At 44.2% G+C, this 23,024-nt stretch overlaps 1 protein-coding gene across 8 annotated transcripts; it reads right to left on the minus strand.

Annotated features, from left to right (window-relative positions):
- Positions 1-942: 942 nt before the first annotated feature.
- On the minus strand, positions 943-22,837 carry LOC139565132 (nucleolar transcription factor 1-like). 8 transcript variants are annotated; one of them, XM_071385241.1, is made up of 22 exons: positions 22,697-22,837; positions 21,741-21,777; positions 19,735-19,787; positions 19,368-19,540; positions 19,131-19,214; positions 18,793-18,948; positions 18,556-18,620; positions 6,556-6,682; positions 6,308-6,418; positions 6,055-6,188; positions 5,799-5,940; positions 5,654-5,695; positions 3,298-3,396; positions 2,939-3,094; positions 2,568-2,714; positions 2,352-2,462; positions 2,176-2,264; positions 1,879-2,068; positions 1,729-1,776; positions 1,531-1,599; positions 1,321-1,431; positions 943-1,207 (listed from the first exon to the last, which is right to left on the minus strand). In XM_071385241.1, the coding sequence occupies exons 3-22, from the start codon at positions 19,769-19,771 to the stop codon at positions 1,088-1,090; spliced, it is 2,211 nt and encodes a 736-aa protein (XP_071241342.1). In that variant the 5' UTR covers positions 19,772-19,787; positions 21,741-21,777; positions 22,697-22,837; the 3' UTR covers positions 943-1,087. The 8 variants fall into 8 exon arrangements, with proteins under 8 accessions (XP_071241342.1, XP_071241338.1, XP_071241337.1 ...); XM_071385237.1 differs by having other exon boundaries at positions 19,690-19,787; positions 22,697-22,809; XM_071385236.1 differs by having other exon boundaries at positions 19,690-19,787; positions 21,741-21,838; positions 22,697-22,714.
- Positions 22,838-23,024: the final 187 nt, after the last annotated feature.

Consider the following 23,024-nt stretch of genomic DNA (forward strand, 5'->3'; position numbering starts at 1 on the left):
AACCAATATTAAATTGTACAACATAGTCTGTTTGGAATTAAATCTCATATCTGCAGTCCGGGCAAAAATAACTACTCTGTAAGAGTGGCAAGCAAAAACTCTTAATCGATAAACGATATATTCCTTTGATACCACTAAGAAACATTCATTATTTATTCTGTTCAACAGGCCAGTGGATGAACAAATCTAAACTGAAAAATCAACATGAGAATCAACATGAGTCAAACCGAATTGTCTTGGACTTGCTCCACAAAGACCCTTGAAATTGTCCCCCAAAAAAGCTTGGACGCATTTCTATGTAGCATAAATAAATAGACTGTCAGTCACCTTTGAACATGAATACCTATCAAAGACAGGTAAAAGCCATTTTTCTAAATGCATCCAAATCTAACTAAAACTGTGGATGAATACATCTCCTCTAAATTTCCAGCAACAACAAGAGACAGTCATAATGGCTTAATTTTTCCTGAAGATACCACCTCGTTAAGAACCTACTAATTAAAACATACACATTGAGAGCAGGAAGAAAGTTGAGAGGCGCTGAAGAACAAAAGACTAAAGGAAACATTCTCAAGAGTGCAATTATTTGGTCCCCTGCACCCCCCACCCCAAAATAATCCCACAGACAAATAGGTTCTTTGGCTCTAGGAGGCCTGTTCACAACTCACCCCTTCACAACCGTGGCCTCTAGCATCTGACAGACACAGACAAAACAGGATGGGGCCAAAATCAAGTCACCCAAAAAACAGCTAATAGAAACGTATTAGCCACAGAATATAGAAAGGAAGCCAAATGTCCCCACCTGAACCCAGCGTTGTGTGGGCTGGGCAGGGGAGCAGGTCAAGGCAGGGTTGGAGGAATAACAGATGAAGGTCATGATGTGGTGGTGTTAGGGTCTTCACCCTCCTTGTACAGAACACCAATGAAGAAACACAGAAGAGAGAAAGCGAGTGAGAAATGGACATGGTGGGGCAGGGGCTCCCTCTGGTGGTGGGTTGTGAGGAGAGCAGGGCCGGCACAGTGGCAGCGCTCCCTGAACTCTTGGCTCAGCGCTGCTCAGTCTCTCTTGGGTCACAACGGACCAGTTTCAGTCTGAATCAGAGTCCGACGTCTCCACTGAGCTCGAATCACTGCTGCTACTCCCTTCCGACTTGTTCTCTTTATCCTCCGCCTCCTCATCGTCGTCATCATCGTTGTCTTCCTCATTCTGCAAGAGGAGGTGTCGCACAACAAGAACATTAGCCTCATGTCATGTCAGTCAAGGGCACCATTATAATTTCCAACAGCAATGATGAATTTCACACAAGTCTAAAAACTAACATCGTCGTCATCATCATCATCTTCCTCCTCACTGTCCTCTGCACTGGACGAATCGTTATCTGATGAGGCAGCCTCCTTCTCTTCCTCCTCGTCATCATCCTCCTCTGTGTCCTGGGGGAAGATTGATTGCCAGAGATGAATGATGTTTGACTTAGAGCAGAGTAGTAAAAGTAGAGTGGTAATGATAAACTGAACAGAGCTGGGACTTACCGACTTCTTGGTTACCTTGGCCTTAACTTTAGCTGCAGTGCCTCCTGGTTTCACTGGGGTTTTTCTTTTCTGAGGAAGACAATAGGAGACAATAGGATTAACACTCAGTTTGTTTACATGTTCATTTGCCAGCAACTACAGGGAGAGTTTGTGAATACTCTCACTCTAAGGCATAATAGAATAGCACGGACAACTTACTTGTGAGTTGTACTCCTTGTACACATTTCTTTCTTGTGAGGACAAGCTCTGTGAAAGCAGGGACATTTTAATTAGTCAGGTCATTACAGGCACCCAATTGCTAGGATGTTAAATGCACTTAGTGTCGGCAACAAATCAAAGATGGCGTACCGCCAGCCACCGCTCCAGCTCTATTTTGTACAGCTTCTGTTTCTCCTCAGCGATCTTTTTGTAGCGGTCTTTCTCCTTCTGGGGCTGCCTCTGCCAGCGGCCCCCGATCTCCCCCATGCGCTCCTTCATAGGGAGGTGGTTCAGCTCTCCGTTGGACAGCATCTCCTGAGAGAACTTCTGATAGCCATTCCTGAAAGGTACATTTACAAATCCTAGATCAATATAGTTATAGTTGAACACAGTGAAGTAAGCTTATCAAAAACACAGACAGAAGCACTCCATCAGAAATACACTCACGATGGGGGTTTCTTGGGTTCACCATCAAATTTCATCTTCTTCCCTGAAGCAATGATGGTTGCAGGAGAGCGCATCTCACTCAGTTCCCTCTGTCAGCAAAAAGAGTGCCAGTAAGTCTCAATGGACACTTAAATGTCTGGGGCCTCTGCCTTTCAGACACATTGGATTCCACTTACCTCGTATCGTTTCTGGTCCTCAGCTGCCTTCTTGATCCACATGATCTTCTCCTTCTTCTCCATGGTGTTCCAAGTGGCTTCCATGGCTTTCTGGGCTTTTGGCCGGTCGTTCTGTAAAGCACAGGAAGAATGAGGTAGATAGTCAGGACAAGGGGAGAAGGAGTTGACATGCTTTAAAAGGCAGTCCTGTTCCAAGGCCATAGTTGTGTCACCCACCTTGAACCTGGCCAGGTAGTCTCCTATGACGCTCTGCTGCCAGATGTCCTGTGCAGTCTTGGGGGTGTCTGGCAGCCGGCTGCGCTCCTCTTGTCCCTTCTTCACAGACTCTGCCTTCAAGACCGTTTCAAGACGCTTGTACTTCTCCTACAGGGGGAAGACAACGTCAGTTATTTAACTAACAATCACAGGTAGAGGCTGAAACCAGTAATCCCCTTTCATCGACACAAGCCGATGCCATATAATTGATGCGGTCATGCATTGAACTGCATTTTATTCTATACCATAGATATTTATATACTGCATCTTACTGCTCAGAACCCTCCCTCAGCTGCACTATGGTAGTGTGTATTAAACTGGGGTGTGTGTACCTTCTTCTTATCTGAGAGCTCGTTCCACATGCGTGCCAGCAGCCTGGTGAGCTCACTGTCAGACAGGTCTGGTCGCTCTTGCTGCAGCTTGGGACGTTTCTCTTCAGAGAAGATGAACATGGCCGAGATGGGCCTTTTGGGCTTCTCTGGGCTAGGCTGCAATTTAAGCGATGGGAGCTTTTTTCAATTCAATACAACTTTATTGATCCCCTCTGAAATAATGCATACTACAGTCAATTTCTATTTTGTCTGAGATTGATAAAATTACAGTCATCTCCATTTCATACTTCCTTATGATTGTTATTGTGAAATATGTGGAGCTGATGAGGTGAGTGATACTGACACATTGTGGGACTTACCTTTGCTCTGCTCTTCTTTTTGCTGCCCCCGCTGCCCTTCTTAAAGCCAATCATCTTCTGCTCCCCCAGCACACGCTGCTGCTCCTCCTCTGATATACTCTGCAGACAGACAGACACTGAGTAAATAACATACATACTGCCTCTGCTCTCATTCACTAGATACAGTTGAAGTCGGAAGTTTACATACACCTTAGCCAAATACATTTAAACTCAGTTTTTCACAATTCCTGACATTTAATCCCAGTAAAAATTCCCTGTCTTAGGTCAGTTAGGATCAACACTTTATTTTAAGAATGTGAAATGTCAGAATAATAGTAGAGAATGATTTATTTCAGCTTTTATTTCTTTCATCACATCATATTTGGTAGCATCGCCTTTAAATTGTTTAACTTGGGTCAAATGTTTTGGATAGCCTTCCATAAGATTCCCACAATAAGTTGGGTGAATTTTGGCCCATTCCTCCTGACAGAGCTGTTGTAACTGAGTCAGGTTTGTAGGCCTCCTTGCTCGCACATGCCATTTCAGTTCTACCTACAAATTTTCTAATCGGATTGAGGTCAGGGCTTTGTGATGGCCACTCCAATACCTTGACTTTGTTGACCTTAAACCATTTTGCCACAACTTTGGAAGTATGCTTGGTGTCATTGTTGATTTGGAAGACCCATTTGCGACCAAGCTTTAATTTCCTGACTGATGTCTTGACATGTTGCTTCAATATATTCACATAATTTTCCATCCTCATGATTCCATCTATTTTGTGAAGTACCCCCACAACATCATGCTGCCACCCCCGTGCTTCACGGTTGGGATGGTGTTCTTCGGCTTGCAAGCCTCCCACTTTTTCCTCTAAACATAACGATGGTCATTATGGCCAAACAGTTCTATTTTTGTCATCAGACCAGAGGACATTTCTCCAAAAGTACGATCTTTGTCCCCATGTGCAGTTGCAAACCGTAGTCTGGCTTTTTTATGGCGTTTTGGAGCAGTGGCTTCTTCCTTGCTGAGCGGCCTTTCAGGTCATGTCGATATAGGACTCGTTTTACTGTGGATATAGATACACTTGTACCGGTTTCCTCCAGCATCTTCACAAGGTCCTTTGCTGTTGTTCTAGAATTGATTTGAACTTTTCTCACCAAAGTACGTTCATCTCTAGGAGACAGAACGCGTCTCCTTCCTGAGCGGTTTGACGGCTGCGTGGTCCCATGGTGTTTATACTTGCGTACTACTGTTTGTACAGATGAATGTGTTACCTTCAGGCGTTTGGAAATTTCTCCCAAGGATGAACCAGACTTGTGGAGGTCTACACATTTTTTTCTGAGGTCTTGGCTGATTTCTTTTGATATTCCCATGATGTCAAGCAAAGAGGCACTGAGTTTGAAGGTAGGCCTTGAAATACATCCACAGGTACACCTCCAATTGACCCAATGATGTCAAATAGCCTATCAGAAGCTTCTAAAGCCATGGAATTTTCCAAGCTGTTTAAAAGGCACAGTCAACTTAGTGTATGTAAACTTCTGACCCACTGGAATTGTGATACAGTGAATTATAAGTGAAATAATCTGTCTGTAAACAATTGTTGGAAAAAATGACTTGTGTCATGCACAAAGTAGATGTCCTAACTGACTTGCCAAAACTATAGTTTGTTAACAAGAAATTTGTGGAGTGGTTGAAAAACAAGTTCATGACTCCAAAATAAATTTAGAAATCTATGTTATTCAATTATTGCACCCACACTGCTAGCGCGCGTCTGCATTGCCAAGGGCTAAAATAGAAGTCCTTTCTATTTCTGACGCAGATCACGCTGCAAGTCCTGCATCTCTCATCTCCTCGTTGGTTTATAGAAGCAGGTACCCACGTGCCTTCTCATTGGTTATACCCACGTGGGTGATTGAAAGACGAACTGTGTTGCCGGTCGTCGTGGTAATAGTATGAAAGTTTAGATGCCAATCACCATATAAGTTCAAAGATTAAAAAGCCTGGAAGGAGGAGAGATGACTAGAAACGATTCGGTTGACCGTTTTATGTGTGGATTAATTGTCGGAGTAGAGGACCTTGTGCATTTCTGGTAAAATAACAACTCAATGTTTATATCCCAGGACAAATTAGCTAGCAACAGCAAGCTAGCTAAATTGCCATACATGTTTAATGCTTTTAAAAATTAATTAATGTAATTGGTTCAGAGTTTGTTTTGATATTTTAACCTGCGTGTCGTGATCACGTTTGGTGTGGGGGGACAAAATAAATGTATGCACGATGGCACACGCGCGCAGCCGGTTTGGGTTCCGTGTCAGTGCATGTAAACTTCCAACTTCAACTGTATATAGACACACACATACATGTAGAAAAACAAACTTACACAAAGAAACCGGTTCATCTCGACTTCGTATTCTTTTTTTCTCTGAAAAACAGAATTGTGAAAACCTGAGCACTTAAGACTTCTGACAATATGTCCAAAAAGTAAACAATGGAGTGAACAGTCCACCTGCTAGTGAAGTACAGACCTGCTCGCAGCGTTTCTGGTAGCCGTCCTTCTCGTTCTGTTTCAGCAGCTTCCACTGCTGGCTGCACATGACCATGCGCTCTGTACTGGGCACGTCCTTCATACTGGACATCAACTCAGCACAGAACATGGAGTAACCATTCCTAAAACACACACAGAATACACAACACGGTCACAACCCTTGTCACCATGTCCAGTTAACGGTGTGATCACCCAGTGGTAAGATTAAAAGTGTGCTGGTGGGGATTAGTACTGACGGGGGTGGTTTGTCTGGCCTGCCATCAGATTTGTCCTTCAGATGTCTCTCAGCCTTGGTGAGGGTGGACTTGACGATGTCCTCGTTGCTCATGTTGAGCTCTGGGTGAGTCTCAATGAAGCCCTTCATCACCTCCTGTGAAAAACAAACAGGGGTCACGGGTTAAAAATCTATTAACCCTCTTGGAAATACAAGTCAGGCAGTAATTTGGCCATCTTCAGAGTCTTGTGCCTCATATTTGAGGATGCTCTCACCTCATATGCTTTGTGCATCTCCAGGGACTTGGCAATCCACTTGAGTCTCTTTTTGTCTGACAGCTGTGTCCACTGCTTCCCAAGACTGTCTTTAATATCTTTGGTGGTCGCCTAGTAACAGATATTATAGATTCAAGAACATATATGTTGCTTCAGATGGACATAGTTCAACTTTAGCATGTTAGCATTGAGTGTGAACATTGTGTTTTTGTAGGTGCTAACAAACGGTCCTGAAAAGCGTAACTCACGTCTGCGTGTGTTTTGAGGAAGGCCTTCTTCTCGTGACTGTACCATAGCTGCTGAGGCGTCCTGGGTTTCTCTGGCACATTAGAACCTTTCTTTGCCATGCTCTCCACCAGGTCGGGATGGTCCTCCCTATAGTCACACAGAAACCCAATGACTACTGTGAGAGAGAGACAGCTGCATGTGAGCTCTCACATTTTTCAACATGTTTTTTACAAAAGGAAAGACTTGGAGTTAGATAAACTTAGATTTTTCAGCAGGGACATATGCAGGATGCTACCCTCCACAGCATGGTCTTCGAACCTAAAGCCTAATTTTGACCAAAATTAACCAGAGAGATTACTGCTACCAAGGTTTCCTTTTTCCAAACTATACGGAGGGTGCTCTAGCAAACAAACAGCAGAGACCTGAGGATACCGTCCAACCGGGAACTGAGTGAGTAGTATTTGGTCTGATTCTATTTTGAAAACCAAGAACAAGAAAAAAAGATTTAAAAAGTACATTACAATGATATTTTACTTCATGGGGACTGAATGCTGAGTTAAGGCTGCCGGGCTTGCAAGGACAGACCAAATACAACTTCAATTAGCACTGAGGTGTGAAGTAAAGGGTGTAGAGGACTTTGGGCCCAACAAGTGGCAGGAATCTTTGAAGCGCCCTTTGAAGCCCCCTCCTGCTGTTCAAAGACCATTCACTGGCATTTTCTACAAGAAATCTGCTTCCAGAAATAAAAGCTTCTCCCAAGTGGGCATTGCCTGCTGCAATGCTGCTTGGATTCCACCTGGCGATCTGTTCACCGTCTGCCCTGGCCCGTCTCCCCGTCTGGTACAGGTACCCCCACCACACTTCCCTCTCCTGAGCTTTCGCTCGCCTCCAGCACACACGCACTGTTGGGGCGAGTTACTCTGAACTTACAATGGCTTATTTTTTTCTTGTGCATTTTTCTATTTGCCTCATGACTCCTGCATGCTTTGTTCACTACAAACTTTCTTTACCAAACCGTGGGACAGACTGTTTGTTCCCACACTCGGGACTCTGACTCTATTGGCTACACCGACGTTTGACCTTCCATCCTATTCTAACCACCTCTCCCCGGCTTTGCATTCATGTTACCTGATGAAATTGCTGTACAATAGGGTCTTGTTGCCATCTGATGCACATTCAGGTGTCATAAATCAACACTGCAGAGCTCTCCCTGTAATATGCTGTGCCTTGATTGTATTACTGTTGATGACATCTGGAAATGAGCATGTACACCCTAGCCCATCTACTGTTGCTAGCCCCAATTCTGACGTGTGCTCTGCTATCTGCTTCACTGATTTCTGCTCTCGTAAAAGCCAGGGTTTTCTGCACGTTAACACTAGAAGCTTAATTACCTAAAATTGATCAATTGAAAGTGTGGGTTCACAGCTCCAGATGTGTTTGTCATTACTAAGACGTGGTTAAGGAAGAGTGTTTTGAATACTGATGTTAACCTTTCTGGTTATAACCTTTGCAATCTTTACCAAGGATCACCTTCAGTGCTTGGTTGTCTCCACCAAGTCTGTCTCCGAACAATTTGATTTGCTGGTTTTAAGCATTAAAACTTTCAAAAAGCTTTTTGTTGACTGTTGCTGAGTGCTATCGTCCTCCATCAGCACCGGCCTGTACCCTAACTGCCCTAAGACATGCTTAAACCACCTGACCATGTCCTAAAGCAACGAGACTCCTTAAATCTTTCTCAGATTATTACCAATCCCACAAGATATGACTCCAAACACCCAGAAAAGGCTACTTTCCTCAATGTTATCCTCACAAATTATCCTGATAGGTATCAGTCTTGTGTTTTCTGTAATGACCTTAATGAACACTGTTTTACAGTGTTCTTAATGGCTGGTCAGTGAAACGACCTGTCCTGATGTGTCAATTGCTAAAAAACTTTAAAATGAGCAAGTCTTCCTTCATGAACTGGCCTCTAAAATGGTATATAAAATCAGCTTGATCCCCTGTCGAAGACGCTTGGACCTTCTTTTTTTATATTTTCAGTGGTATTGTTAACAAACACGCACACAAAGAAAATGAGAATTAAAAACAGGTTCAGCCCCTGGTTCAACCATGATCTTGCAGTTACTCCACCTCAAGAATTGCATTAGGCAAAAGGCTCGGCACACGCATACTCAGGCTGACGGGCTCTCGTTCAGGCAAATGAGAAATAAATGCACTCAGACTATCCGGAAGGCCAAAGTTAGTTACTTTAAGGAGCAGTTCTCTCTCTATGGGTCTAACCCCAAGAAGCTCTGGAAAACAGTTAAAGACATGGAGAATAAACCCTCCTCACAGCTGCCCATGTCCCTTAATGTTGATGACCCGTTCCTGTAGGTTCATGCTCTACAACATTCGCAGAGTACGACCCTGCCTCACGCAGGAAGCGGCGCAGGTCCTAATCCAGGCACTTGTCATCTCCCGTCTGGATTACTGCAACTCGCTGTTGGCTGGGCTCCCTGCCTGTGCCATTAAACCCCTACAACTCATCCAGAACGCCGCAGCCCGTCTGGTGTTCAACTTTCCCAAGTTCTCTCACGTCACCCCGCTCCTCCGCTCTCTCCACTGGCTTCCAGTTGAAGCTCGCATCCGCTACAAGACCATGGTGCTTGCCTACGGAGCTGTGAGGGGAACGGCACCTCCGTACCTTCAGGCTCTGATCAGGCCCTACACCCAAACAAGGGCACTGCGTTCATCCACCTCTGGCCTGCTCGCCTCCCTACCTCTGAGGAAGTACAGTTCCCGCTCAGCCCAGTCAAAACTGTTCGCTGCTCTGGCACCCCAATGGTGGAACAAACTCCCTCACGACGCCAGGTCAGCGGAGTCAATCACCACCTTCCGGAGACACCTGAAACCCCACCTCTTTAAGGAATACCTAGGATAGGATAAAGTAATCCTTCTAACCCCCCCCCCCTTAAAAGAGTTAGATGCACTATTGTAAAGTGGTTGTTCCACTGGATATCATAAGGTGAATGCACCAATTTGTAAGTCGCTCTGGATAAGAGCGTCTGCTAAATGACTTAAATGTAAATGTAATGATGTGGTTGTTACTGACAAGCACATGGCTGAGCTCTTTAAATCACCACTTCATTAAGTCAGGATTCCTATGACTCAGCCATGCCTCATTGCCCATTCAACATTTCCTCATCTCCTACCCCTTCTAATGCGACTATCTCTAATGCTTCTCCCTCTTTTCCCTCTGCCCTACTACAAAGTTTCTCCATGCAGGCAGTCACGGAGTCCGAGGTGCTAAAGGAGCTCCTTAAACTTGACCCCAAAAAAACATCTGGGTCAGATGGTTTCGACCCTTTCTTCTTTAAGGCTGCTACCCCTATCATCGCCAAGCCTATCTCTCAACTTTTAACCAGTATCTCCTTTCTGGGGAGGTTCCCATTGCTTGGAAGGCAGCCACGGTTCATCCTTTATTTAAAGGGGGAGATCAATCTGATCCGAACTGTTATAGGCCTATTTCTATTTTGCCCTGTTTATCAAAAGTGTTAGAAAAACTATAATAATCAAATGACTGGCTTTCTTGATGTCTATAGTATTCTCTCGGGTATGCAATCTGGTTTCAGCTCAGGTTATGGATGTGTCACTGCAACCTTAAAGGTCCTCAATGATGTCACCATTGCCCTTGATACTAAGCAATGTTGTGCTGCTATTTTTATTGACTTGGCCAAAGCTTTGATACGGTAGACCATTCCATTCTTGTGGGCTGGCTAAGGAGTATTGGTGTCTCGGAGGGGTCTTTGGCCTGGTTTGCTAACTTCCTCTCTCAAAGAGTGCAGTGTATAAAAGTCAGAAAATCTGCTCTCAGCCACTGCCTGTCACCAAGGGAGTACCCCAAGGCTCGATCCTAGGCCCTACGCTCTTCTCAATTTACATCAACAACATAGCTCAGGCAGTAGGAAGCTCTCTCATCCATTTATATGTAGATGATAGTCTTATACTCAGCTCCCCGGATTTTGTGTTAAATGCTCTACAACAAAGCGTTTAGTGTCCAACAAGCTCTCTACTAGAGGTCGACCGATTATGTTTTTCCAACGCCGATACCGATTATATCGGCCGATTTTTATATATATATTTGTAATAATGACAATTACAACAATACTGAATGAACACTTATTTTAACTTAATATAATACATCAATAAAATCCATTTAGTCTCAAATAAATAATTAATGTTCAATTTGGTTTAAATAATGCTAAAACAAAGTGTTGGAGAAGAAAGTAAAAGTGCAATATGTGCCATGTAAAAAGCTAACGTTTAAGTTCCTTGCTCAGAACATATGAAAGCTGCTGGTTCCTTTTAACATGTTCCCAGGTAAGAGGTTTTAGGTATTATAGGACTATTTCTCTCTATACCATTTGTATTCATATACCTTTGACTATTGGATGTTCTAATAGGTACTTTAGTATTGCCAGCCTAATCTCGGGAGTTGATAGGCTTGAAGTCAAAAACAGCGCAATGCTTGAAGCACAGCGAAGAGCTGCTGGCAAATGCAGGAAAGTGCTGTTTGAATGAATGCTCACGAGCATGCTGCTGCCTACCACCACTCAGTCAGGCTGATCTATCAAATCATAGACTTAATTATAATATAATAACACACAGACATACGAGCATTTGGTCATTAATATGGTAAAATCCGGAAATTATCATTTAGAAAACAAAATGTTTTATTTTTTTCAGTGAAATACAGAACTGTTCCGTATTTTATCTAACGGGTGACATCCCTAAGTCTAAATATTGCTGTTACATTGCACAACTTTCAATGTTATGTCATAATTATGTACAATTCTGGCTAATAAATTTCGGTCTTTGTTAGGAAGAAATGGTCTTCACACAGTTCGCAACGAGCCAGGCGGCCCAAACTGCTGCATATACCCTGACTCTGCTTGCACAGAACGCAAGAGAAGTGACACAATTTCCCTAGTTAAAAGAAATTCATGTTAGCAGGCAATAAACTAAATATGCAGGTTTAAAAATATATACTTGTGTATTGATTTTAAGAAAGGCATTGATGTTTATGGTTAGGTACACATTGGTGCAACAACAGTTCTTTTTTTGCGAATGCTCTGGTTAAATCACCCGTTTGGCGAAGTAGGCTGTGATTCAATGATAAATTAACAGGCACCGCATCGATTATATGCAACGCAGCACAATAATCCAAGAATGGCGTAGCAGTCGGATGTGTCTTTGTCCTGTCTTGTCCCGTGTAAATAGTATTCGTATTTTTCGTATACATTTCGTATTTATTTTAATTTCACTTTCCATCTAGGAACTGAATATACATTCCTACATTCCGCCTCACCCAATGTGGTACGGACCTGCTATTTTTTATATACTTTTGAACCGTAACCCCAATCAGAAGCTGGCCAGATAACTAGCTACTAGCTAGTAGTCAGTTAGCCACTGCTGCGGTCTTCGCCCTTAACTCGGACACAGCCAGCTTCAATACCGGGCCGATACCTGTCAGTCTGCAAGCGCGATATCAACCCAGAGCATATAGGACTGCTTTTTCTCTACCACATCACCGGATTCCTGACGCAAGCTCTGGACAGTTACACCGTATTATCACAGCTAGCTAGCTGCAACCGAGTGGCTACTACTGGCTAACACCTCTGTCCCGAAGCAAGCACCAGTTAGCCTTGAGCTAGCCTCGAGCTAGGCCCATCTGCCGGCTAGCTGCAGCGCGATATCAACCCAGAGCATATAGGACTGCTTTTTCTCTACCACATCACCGGATTCCTGACGCAAGCTCTGGACAATTACACCGTATCATCACAGCTAGCTAGCTGCAACCGAGTGGCTACTACTGGCTAACACCTCTGTCCCGAAGCAAGCACCAGTTAGCCTTGAGCTAGCCTCGAGCTAGGCCCATCTGCCGGCTAGCTGAAGAGCTAGTGCCACTGCCACTGCCACGAAGCTAGCACCAGTTAGCAAACACTATTCTACAATTCACAACCTCTCTTTCGCCATCGCCATCTGGCTTGGATTCTCTGTCGACACAACCACGTCTGAGCAGACCCCCTCCGTCTGAGCAGACCACCCCCCGGGCTACTAACTTTACACGCCGCGTGCTAGCTTAGTGGAGGCCTCCTCTGCTCCATCTACGGCTGCCCCCTGGACACTATGATCACTTGGCTACATAGCTGATGCATGCTTGACTGTCCATTAATTCACGGTACTCCATTCTGTTTATTTGTGTCTTATCTGTCGGCTCTGTGCTTTAACTCAGGATCTGTGTGTAGTTAATCCGACCCTCTCTGCCTAGTCATCGCCATTTTTTACCTGTTGTTGCTGTGTCAGACTAGCACCCTGTTATTGCTGCTGTTATCTTACCTGTTGTTTTAGCTAGCTCTCCCAATCAAGACCTGCAATCACTTTATGCCTTATTGTATGTCTCTCTCAAATATCAATATGCCTTGCATACTGTTGTTCAGGCTAGTTTTCATTGTCATTGTTTTGGTTTGCAATGGACCCTGTAGTTCCACTCTCCGTACCTCTGATACCCCCTTTGTCCCACCCCCCACACATGCGGTGACCTCACCCATTGAGACCAGCATGTCCAGAGATACAACCTCTCTTATCATCACCCAGTGCCTGGGCTTGCCTCCGCTGTACCCGCGCCCCTCCATACCCCTGTCTGCACATTATGCCCAGAATCTATTCTACCACGCCCATAAATCTGCTCCTTTTATTCTTTGTCCCCAACGCTCTAGGCGACCAGTTTTGATAGCCTTTAGCCGCACCCTCATCCTACTCCTCCTCTGTTCCTCGGGTGATGTGGAGGTAAACCCAGGCCCTGCATGTCCCCAGTCACCCTCATTTGTTGACTTCTGCGATCGAAAAAGCCTTGGCCTCATGCATGTCAACATCAGAAGCCTCCTCCCTAAGTTTGCCTTACTCACCGCTTTAGCACACTCTGCCAATCCTGATGTCCTTGCCGTGTCCGAATCCTGGCTTAGGAAGGCCACCAAAAATTCTGAGATTTCCATACCCAACTATAACACTTTCCGTCAAGATAGAACTGCCAAAGGGGGAGGAGTTGCAATCTACTGCAGAGATAGCCTGCAAAGTTCTGTCATACTTTCCAGGTCTATGCCCAAACAGTTGGAACTTCTAATTTTAAAAATTAATCTCTCCAGAAATAAGTCTCTCACTGTTGCCGCCTGCTACCGACCCCCCTCAGCTCCCAGCTGTGCCCTGGACACCATCTGTGAATTGATCGCTCCCCATCTAGCTTCAGAGTTTGTTCTGTTAGGTGACCTAAACTGGGATATGCTTAACACCCCGGCAGTCCTACAATCCAAGCTTGATGCCCTCAATCTCACACAAATCATCAAGGAACCCACCAGGTACAACCCTAAATCCGTAAACATGGGCACCCTAATAGACATTATCCTGACCAACCTGCCCTCCAAATACACCTCTGCTGTCTTCAATCAAGATCTCAGCGATCACTGCCTCATTGCCTGTATCCGCCACGGGTCTGCGGTCAAACGACCACCCCTCATCACTGTCAAACGCTCCCTAAAACACTTCTGCGAGCAGGCCTTTCTAATCGACCTGGCCCGGGTACCCTGGAAGGATATTGACCTCATCCCGTCAGTTGAGGATGCCTGGTCATTCTTTAAATGTTACTTCCTCACCATATTAGACAAGCATGCTCCGTTCAAAAAATGCAGAACCAAGAACAGATATAGCCCTTGGTTCACTCCAGACCTGACTGCCCTCGACCAGCACAAAAACATCCTGTGGCGAACTGCAATAGCATCGAAGAGCCCCCGCGATATGCAACTGTTCAGGGAAGTCAGGAACCAATACACGCAGTCAGTCAGGAAAGCAAAGGCCAGCTTTTTCAAGCAGAAATTCGCATCCTGTAGCTCTAACTCCAAAAAGTTCTGGGATACTGTAAAGTCCATGGAGAACAAGAGCACCTCCTCCCAGCTGCCCACTGCACTGAGGCTAGGTAACACGGTCACCACCGATAAATCCGTGATAATCGAAGACTTCAACAAGCATTTCTCAATGGCTGGCCATGCCTTCTTCCTGGCGACTCCAACCTTGGCCAACAGCCCCGCCCCCCCCGCTGCTACTCGCCCAAGCCTCCCCAGCTTCTCCTTTACCCAAATCCAGATAGCAGATGTTCTGAAAGAGCTGGAAAACCTGGACCCATACAAATCAGCTGGGCTTGACAATCTGGACCCCCTATTTCTGAAACTGTCCGCCGCCATTGTCGCACCCCCTATTACCAGCCTGTTCAACCTCTCCTTCGTATCATCTGAGATCCCCAAGGATTGGAAAGCTGCCGCGGTCATCCCCCTCTTCAAAGGGGGAGACACCCTGGACCCAAACTGTTACAGACCTATATCCATCCTGCCCTGCCTATCTAAGGTCTTCGAAAGCCAAGTCAACAAACAGATCACTGACCATCTCGAATCCCACCGTACCTTCTCCGCTGTGCAATCCGGTTTCCGAGCCGGTCACGGATGCACCTCAGCCACGCTCAAGGTACTAAACGACATCATAACCGCCATCGATAAAAGACATTACTGTGCAGCCGTCTTCATCGACCTGGCCAAGGCTTTCGACTCTGTCAATCACCATATTCTTATCGGCAGACTCAGTAGCCTCGGTTTTTCTAATGACTGCCTTGCCTGGTTCACCAACTACTTTGCAGACAGAGTTCAGTGTGTCAAATCGGAGGGCATGTTGTCCGGTCCTCTGGCAGTCTCTATGGGGGTACCACAGGGTTCAATTCTCGGGCCGACTCTTTTCTCTGTATACATCAATGATGTTGCTCTTGCTGCGGGCGATTCCCTGATCCACCTCTACGCAGACGACACCATTCTATATACTTCCGGCCCTTCCTTGGACACTGTGCTATCTAACCTCCAAACGAGCTTCAATGCCATACAACACTCCTTCCGTGGCCTCCAACTGCTCTTAAACGCTAGTAAAACCAAATGCATGCTTTTCAACCGTTCGCTGCCTGCACCCGCACGCCCGACTAGCATCACCACCCTGGACGGTTCCGACCTAGAATATGTGGACATCTATAAGTACCTAGGTGTCTGGCTAGACTGCAAACTCTCCTTCCAGACTCATATCAAACATCTCCAATCCAAAATCAAATCAAGAATCGGCTTTCTATTCTGCAACAAAGCCTCCTTCACTCACGCCGCCAAACTTACCCTAGTAAAACTGACTATCCTGCCGATCCTCGACTTCGGCGATGTCATCTACAAAATAGCTTCCAACACTCTACTCAGCAAACTGGATGCAGTTTATCACAGTGCCATTCGTTTTGTTACTAAAGCACCTTATACGACCCACCACTGCGACCTGTATGCCCTAGTCGGCTGGCCCTCGCTACATGTTCGTCGTCAGACCCACTGGCTCCAGGTCATCTACAAGGCTATGCTAGGTAAAGTGCCGCCTTATCTCAGTTCACTGGTCACGATGGCTACACCCACCCGCAGCACGCGCTCCAGCAGGTGTATCTCACTGATCATCCCTAAAGCTAAAACCTCATTTGGACGCCTTTCCTTCCAGTTCTCTGCTGCCTGCGACTGGAACGAATTGCAAAAATCTCTGAAGTTGGAGACTTTTATCTCCCTCAACAACTTTAAACATCAGCTATCTGAGCAGCTAACCGATCGCTGCAGCTGTACATAGTCCATCTGTAAACTACCCACCCAATTTACCTACCTCACCCCCCATACTGCTTTTATTTATTTACTTTTCTGCTCTTTTGCACACCAGTACCAATATCTCTTCTTGCACATGATCATCTGATGATTTATCACTCCAGTGTTAATCTGCTAAATTGTAATTATTCGATTTATTGCCTACCTCATGCCTTTTGCACACATTGTATATAGATTCTCTTTTTTTCTACCATGTTATTGACTTGTTTATTGTTTACTCCATGTGTAACTCTGTGTTGTCTGTTCACACTGCTATGCTTTATCTTGGCCAGGTCGCAGTTGCAAATGAGAACTTGTTCTCAACTAGCCTACCTGGTTAAATAAAGGTGAAATAAAATAAAAAAAAATTAAAAAAACAAGCTAGATGAACTAGTAATATCATAAACCATGTGTAGTTAACTAGTGATTATGTTAAGATTGATTGTTTTTTATAATATAAGTTTAATGCTAGCTAGCACCTTACCATAGCTCCTTGCTGCACTCACATAACAGGTAGTCAGTCTGCCACGCAGTCTCCTCGTGGAGTGCAATGTAATCGGTCATAATCGGTGTCCAAAAATGCAGATTACCGATTGTTATGAAAACTTGAAATCGGCCCTAATTAAAATCGGCCAACCTCTACCCTCTACCCTTAACCTTGTTCTGAACACCTCCAAAACAAAGGTCATGTGGTTTGGTAAGAAGAATGCTACTCTTCCCACAGGTATTATTACTACCTCTGAGGGTTTAGAGCTTGAGGTAGTCACCTCATACGAGTACTTGGGAGTATGGCTAGACGGTACACTGTCCTTCTCTCAGCACATATCAAATCTGCAGGCTAAAGTTAAATCTAGACTTAGTTTCCTCTATCATAACTGCTCCTCTTTCACCCCCAGCTACCAAACTAACCCTGATTCAGATGACCATGCTAGATTACAGAGACATAATTTATAGATCGGCAGGTAAGGGTGCTCTCGAGCGGCTAGATGTTTTTATCATTCGGCCGTCAGATTTGCCACCAATGCTCCTTATTTAACTAGGCAAGTCAGTGAAGAACAAATTCTTATTAAAATGACGGCCTAGGAACAGTGGGTTAACTGCCTTGTTCAGGGGCAGAACGACAGATTTTGACCTTGTCAGCTCGGGGATTCGATCTAGCAACCTTTCGGTTACTGGCCCAACGCTCTAACCACTAGGCTACCTTCCTCCAACACCACTTTCCATCAATTTGTATAGCAGACCCTCATGCCAAAATGAGTCGAAGGCTTTTTTGACATCAACAAAGCATGAGAAGACTTTGCCTTTGTTTTGGTTTGTTTGTTAATTAGGGTGTGCAGGGTGAATACGTGGTCTGTCGTACGATAATATAGTAAGAAGCCAATTTGACATTTGCTCAGTACATTGTTTTCACTGAGGAAATGTACTAGTCTGCTGTTAATGATAACGCAGAGGATTTTCCCAAGGTTTCTGTTGACGCATATCCCACGGTAGTTATTGGGGTCAAATTTGTCTCTACTTCTGTGGATTGGGGTGATCAGTAGAACACATCACTGCACTCTAAACTCCTCTGTAAACTGGTCATCTCTGTATACCCATCGCAAGACCCACTGGTTGATGCTTATTTATAAAACCCTCTTAAGCCTCACTCCCTCCTATCTGAGATATCTACTGCAGCCCTCATCCTCCACATACAACACCCGTTGTGCCAGTCACATTCTGTTAAAGATCCCCAAAGCACACACATCCTTGGGTTGCTCCTCTTCTCAGTTCGCTGCAACTAGCGACTGGAACGAGCTGCAACAAACACTTAAACTGGACAGTTTATTCTCAATCTCTTCATTCAAAGACTCATGGACACTCTTACTGACAGTTTTGGCTGCTTTGTGCGATGTATTATTGTCTCTACCTTCATGCCCTTCGTGCGGTTGTCTGTGCCCAATAATGTTTGTACCATGTTGTTATTATGTTGTGTTGCTACCATGCTGTGTTGTCATGTGTTGCTGCCTTGCTATGTTGTGGTCTTAGGTCTCTCTTTATGTAGTGTTGTTTTGTTTTTTGTCGTGATGTGTGTTTTGTCCTATATTTATATTTTAGTCCCAGCAGGAGGCCTTTTGGTAGGCCGTGATTGTAAATAAGAATTTGTTCTTGACTGACTTGCCTAGTTAAATAAAGGTTAAATAAAAATAAACATATTCATCAAGCAAATTAAAACACATTCAACACAATGGAGAAATCCCCCCACTTCAAATATATATTTTCTCCAGTTGCAGATAACCTAAATTTGAACCTTACCTGAACTTTGACATGCTGTGCCCAAACGTTTCTTTGTCTTTCTGGAAGTCTTCTAGATATTTTTTCTGTTGTCAAAAAAACAAGTCAGTCGACCATGAGCAACGTCAGCAAATTACTCAGTTCAAATAAATTGTATCTACCAGGGAGAACATATTTACCCCCCATCCCAAACGTCACTATATCCCTCCCTTTAATTGCATCTCTTCCTTTCCTTCCCACTCTCTCCCTGCTTCTGACCTTCTTTTTGTCAGGCAGCCCTCTGTACTTCATGGAGAGGATCTTGGTGAGGTCTAGGTTGCTCATCTCAGGGTGCAGCTTGGCATACTTGGCCCTCTTCTCAATGAAGAAGCGGAAATATGGCGTCAGGGGCTTTTTGGGGAAATCTGGATGCTTCTGTTCGGTGAAAAATAAAACAAAAGAACATTCGAAAGAACAATACCAAATATGAGTAAAATTACACACAAAGAGACAGTCAAATCAGTCATCAGATGACTGAATTTGCTAAGAAAATAATGTGTCACCTGTGAAAGTATCAACTGATAGTGTCTATCATAAAAAGAGGATATGCAGCTCACCTTCAGCTTCTTGCCCTTATACGGGTTCTTGATGAAGTCTTGGGCATCGAAAATCAGCTCTGTTAATGTGCGAAATTTACGGATCTGAACCAAAGACACAGAACAACAACATAAAACGCATTGCAGAGGCAAGATGCAGTATGTACCTATTGAACTGACAAGAGTTGGAAATCCACTTTTATTCTCAAATACACAATACCCCAGTCCACAGTATAGCATGAAAGAGACATGGCGTACCACTTTGGAGACCTCGTTCCACTTCTGTTTGCACATCTCTCCTGTGAATGAGTTGAAGGCCACCTTCTCCCAGTCCAAATGGGACTCCGATGTCTTGTACTTGGCCAGGTCCTTCTGGGGAAGATTGACTTTCATGGCCTCTAGCAGATTCAGAAGGTCGTCCTGCGTCCACACTATAGCCACACAAAAACACACACATCAGCTTGCCTGTCCTGCAACCATTATCCTGGCTGAAGTGAAAAAAAATCATGAATCTCTCCATTTTGCACAATATTCTGAAGGGGATGCAAGGAAGAAGTTCCATGTTGTGACTGTATCTCACCTTGATTGACTACTATGATCTCACGTTGATTGACTATGATCTCACCTTGGTCTTTAGTGGACGCGTCCATTTCTCCATTCATCTGTACTTTCTTTAACCTACACATAAACAAAACACATCCTAATAAAACACTATCCCTTTATTTTAATGGCTGTGAATAATATACAAGGTGCAGTGAGTCATTGTTAATCTTACCAACAATTTACTCTCACTACTGTGCCGGCAAAAATCAAATCTACACAGGATACATAATAGCCAAGTTACCTATGCATACACCTAATGCATGCAAATGTGAGAAAGTAACAGAAAACTACTTTGGCCAATGCTATGCCTTGTGATATTAGGAAATATGTGGAAAAAATAATGCTTGGTGATTAAACACATTTGAAATGGCATAGGTTAGAGGTTAAAAATGTATATAATTCTACTAGTATATCGACTTGCATATTAAAATATGTGTGTAAAATGTGATAGTGAAAACAAGATTTATTGGACATTGATTATTAGACTGCTTTTAATCATTCAAAACAAGATATTAGGTAAGAAATTCCAGCCTTTTAAAATACTAGAAATTAAAATCGACCTCGACATGATGGTTATTAATGTTTATTACACCGCCCCTAAACGTTTACGCTACACGGTGAGACAGGCTATAGTTTGTGACGGTTTCACATCTCAAATAACACCGCAAAAGGCAACGACTGGTAATGTTCTCTATGTCGATTTGGAAAATAGGCTCGCTTATTCTACATTAAAGTAGCAACTCATTTTGCTTTCTGTCGACCATGTCTTCTGTCGGTCGGTAATGGAGGATTTTCTCGGAGTGGTGGTGGGGAGGTTCCACAGAAGGAGGAAGCGAACATTTAGAGGCAGCTGTAGGCAACCAGCTGACTATGGACGGGAGATCTGCTTTCGGTCTCCAACGAAGGGGAATGGTGGCCAGGGAACAATACTACCAAATGAACCACTCGACAAAACCACACTACCAACATTGAGCTGGAATTGAAACCTGCCTCCGTCTTGAATCTCTATCGGCCGACTCTTGTGAGGGGCCAAAGAGGGATACATATTACGCTTTATAATAAATTCAATTGTTGGGCATAGTCCTCAGAGACCCGTTTCTATGTTTTAATCGTTTTAGTATCGAAGCGGGCAACCATAATCAAACCGAAAAAGACTCGAAAAAGCAGGACATTCTTGCGCGAGGCGTAACCGATTTCGGATATGTGATGTCGACTCTGCAGTCAGCACCCCGCCTGTTGTTTACCCGTTCTTGGTGATATAGTACGCACGAGCTTGTGTTGGATTGCCAGTGTGTTTAAGGGGGGATACAATTATCGCTGGTCTAATGATGCGTTTAAAACAGTGGTTGGACATAGATAGCTAGTGTCCCAATAAATCAATGCAGTTTATGGGAAATTTAAAAGTACTATCCTGGTATGATAAGACGGTTTGTGGGGTCCACAAACTCCAACCGAGCCAACGACCGCGCTAGCTAGCTGCAACCGCACTACGCTGGTTCAATGCAATGGTTAGCTAGCTGCTAATTCGCTAGCTATATTATGTTAGCAACCATCAGATTTACATTAATTTACAGCAATATGTTAGCCAACACGGTGGCCACCTGCGAAAATAATCAAATTACAATAATCTATACATTTTAAGGTTTAAAAGGGTATAGTAGCTAGCTACTGTCAATTTAAAATATGAAAACCACCACCAGACCAGTCAACTTTTATGCTAGCTAGCTAACTTCAGGGGATTCACCATGGATAATGATTTACGTTTTTATTTTGTATATACATTTACATCAATATTGCAGGTAACGTTAACTAGATAAATGTATTTGTAATTGGTCGTTCAAAATATTACGTATTGGCCTAACGTTATTAGTTTTGCATTAACCCATAGGAAAAAATCCAGTTCCAAACGACCCGAACACTGACCTCGTCTCCATGAAAGAGAATCATGTTTAGAAAATCATTCATCTCAGACAGACAAATTCACTGTTGTGTTTATTGAAAAACAACGATTTTAATATACAAACTCACCGTGAAACGGTTCTATCCACCCCGACTTTTCTTTCAGCTGTTGTTGAACACGGGTAAACCAGGTTTTGTAGCCGTGTGGCGAGGATGGGTCATGAAGACAGCCACACGAATGAAGAAAAAGGGAAATAAATGGTAACAATCTTCGCTAATCTTCAGAATTTAAATGAGGATACACAACTACAATCTATCATCATTCACAAGGTTTCAATCCGCGGTTACATTGTATCAAATTGACACCACACAGAATGAAATATTTGTACATCCGAGATTGCAAATGGTTCACTGGCGCGAGGATGGTTCCAGAGCCGCCATGCTACAGGCAAAGCGCGAGTCAGTTAGGATACCGACCGTGACAAGCTCATATGGCGCACTACATGCTTAGCAAGAAATGGGGTTTAAAGTAAGCCTGGGTGTGCAACTAACCTGCCCCGCACCAGAATCATAGGCAACTATAACAATACCAGAGACTGGTTTTCGCAGGTTGGCAATGATGGTTGTCAAGCGAGATAGAGGGCGAGCCCACACGGTGAGATATTAAACTGAGATCCATGATGGCTAACCAGAGAGGCGGCTGGTTCTGTCAACAACCGCATGGAGGTCTCGGCGCGGAAATAGTCAATTCTTAGCATAAAATAAGATACATTGGTGAATTAAATTCCAAATTGACGGTGGTCCATAATCAATGTAAATGTTATCAATTTCTACCATATTATTTAGACCCTATAGTTCGCATTTCTTACCCGTGGTAAAGGAGAGGAAATTCGGGTATGGCGACCTCGGAATGGTCTACCCTACAGCAGTCAGTGTTTTGCTAACACAAGGCATTCAAGATGAGGTGTAATTTTAAAATTACTCAAGGGAGAAAATAAACCATAGAGCGTAAATTGTTTGTGTAAATATTTTTGTTTATATATCTTTTGAGCAGTCGAATTGACGGAGGTGGCTGTGAGCCTTACCTGTCTCAGCGTGAGTCGAGCTCGTTGTGGAACAGGGGTTGGGTTGAATGTTAGCCAGCACTGCGCCGCCGGTCCAGGGCACAGGCGCTCCAGTCCCCGCAGAGATGGGAACTTCCCCCCGCCTCCATCTCACTTGCTTTCTCCTTCCACTCAACGCGTAGCTCTCTCGATCCGACCATTTCTCTTAGCAAAGACATCCGCATTTTCGATCTCTCCCCCGCTGCCCAACGCATCACCCACAGCCATACTATTTTTCCACATTTAGCTCTCCGACCCGCCGTTGCCAAACGAGGACAATGAGCGAGTGCAAATCTTTTAGACTACCGAT

Source organism: Salvelinus alpinus, chromosome 36 (assembly GCF_045679555.1).
Source record: "Salvelinus alpinus chromosome 36, SLU_Salpinus.1, whole genome shotgun sequence".
NCBI lineage: Eukaryota > Metazoa > Chordata > Actinopteri > Salmoniformes > Salmonidae > Salvelinus > Salvelinus alpinus.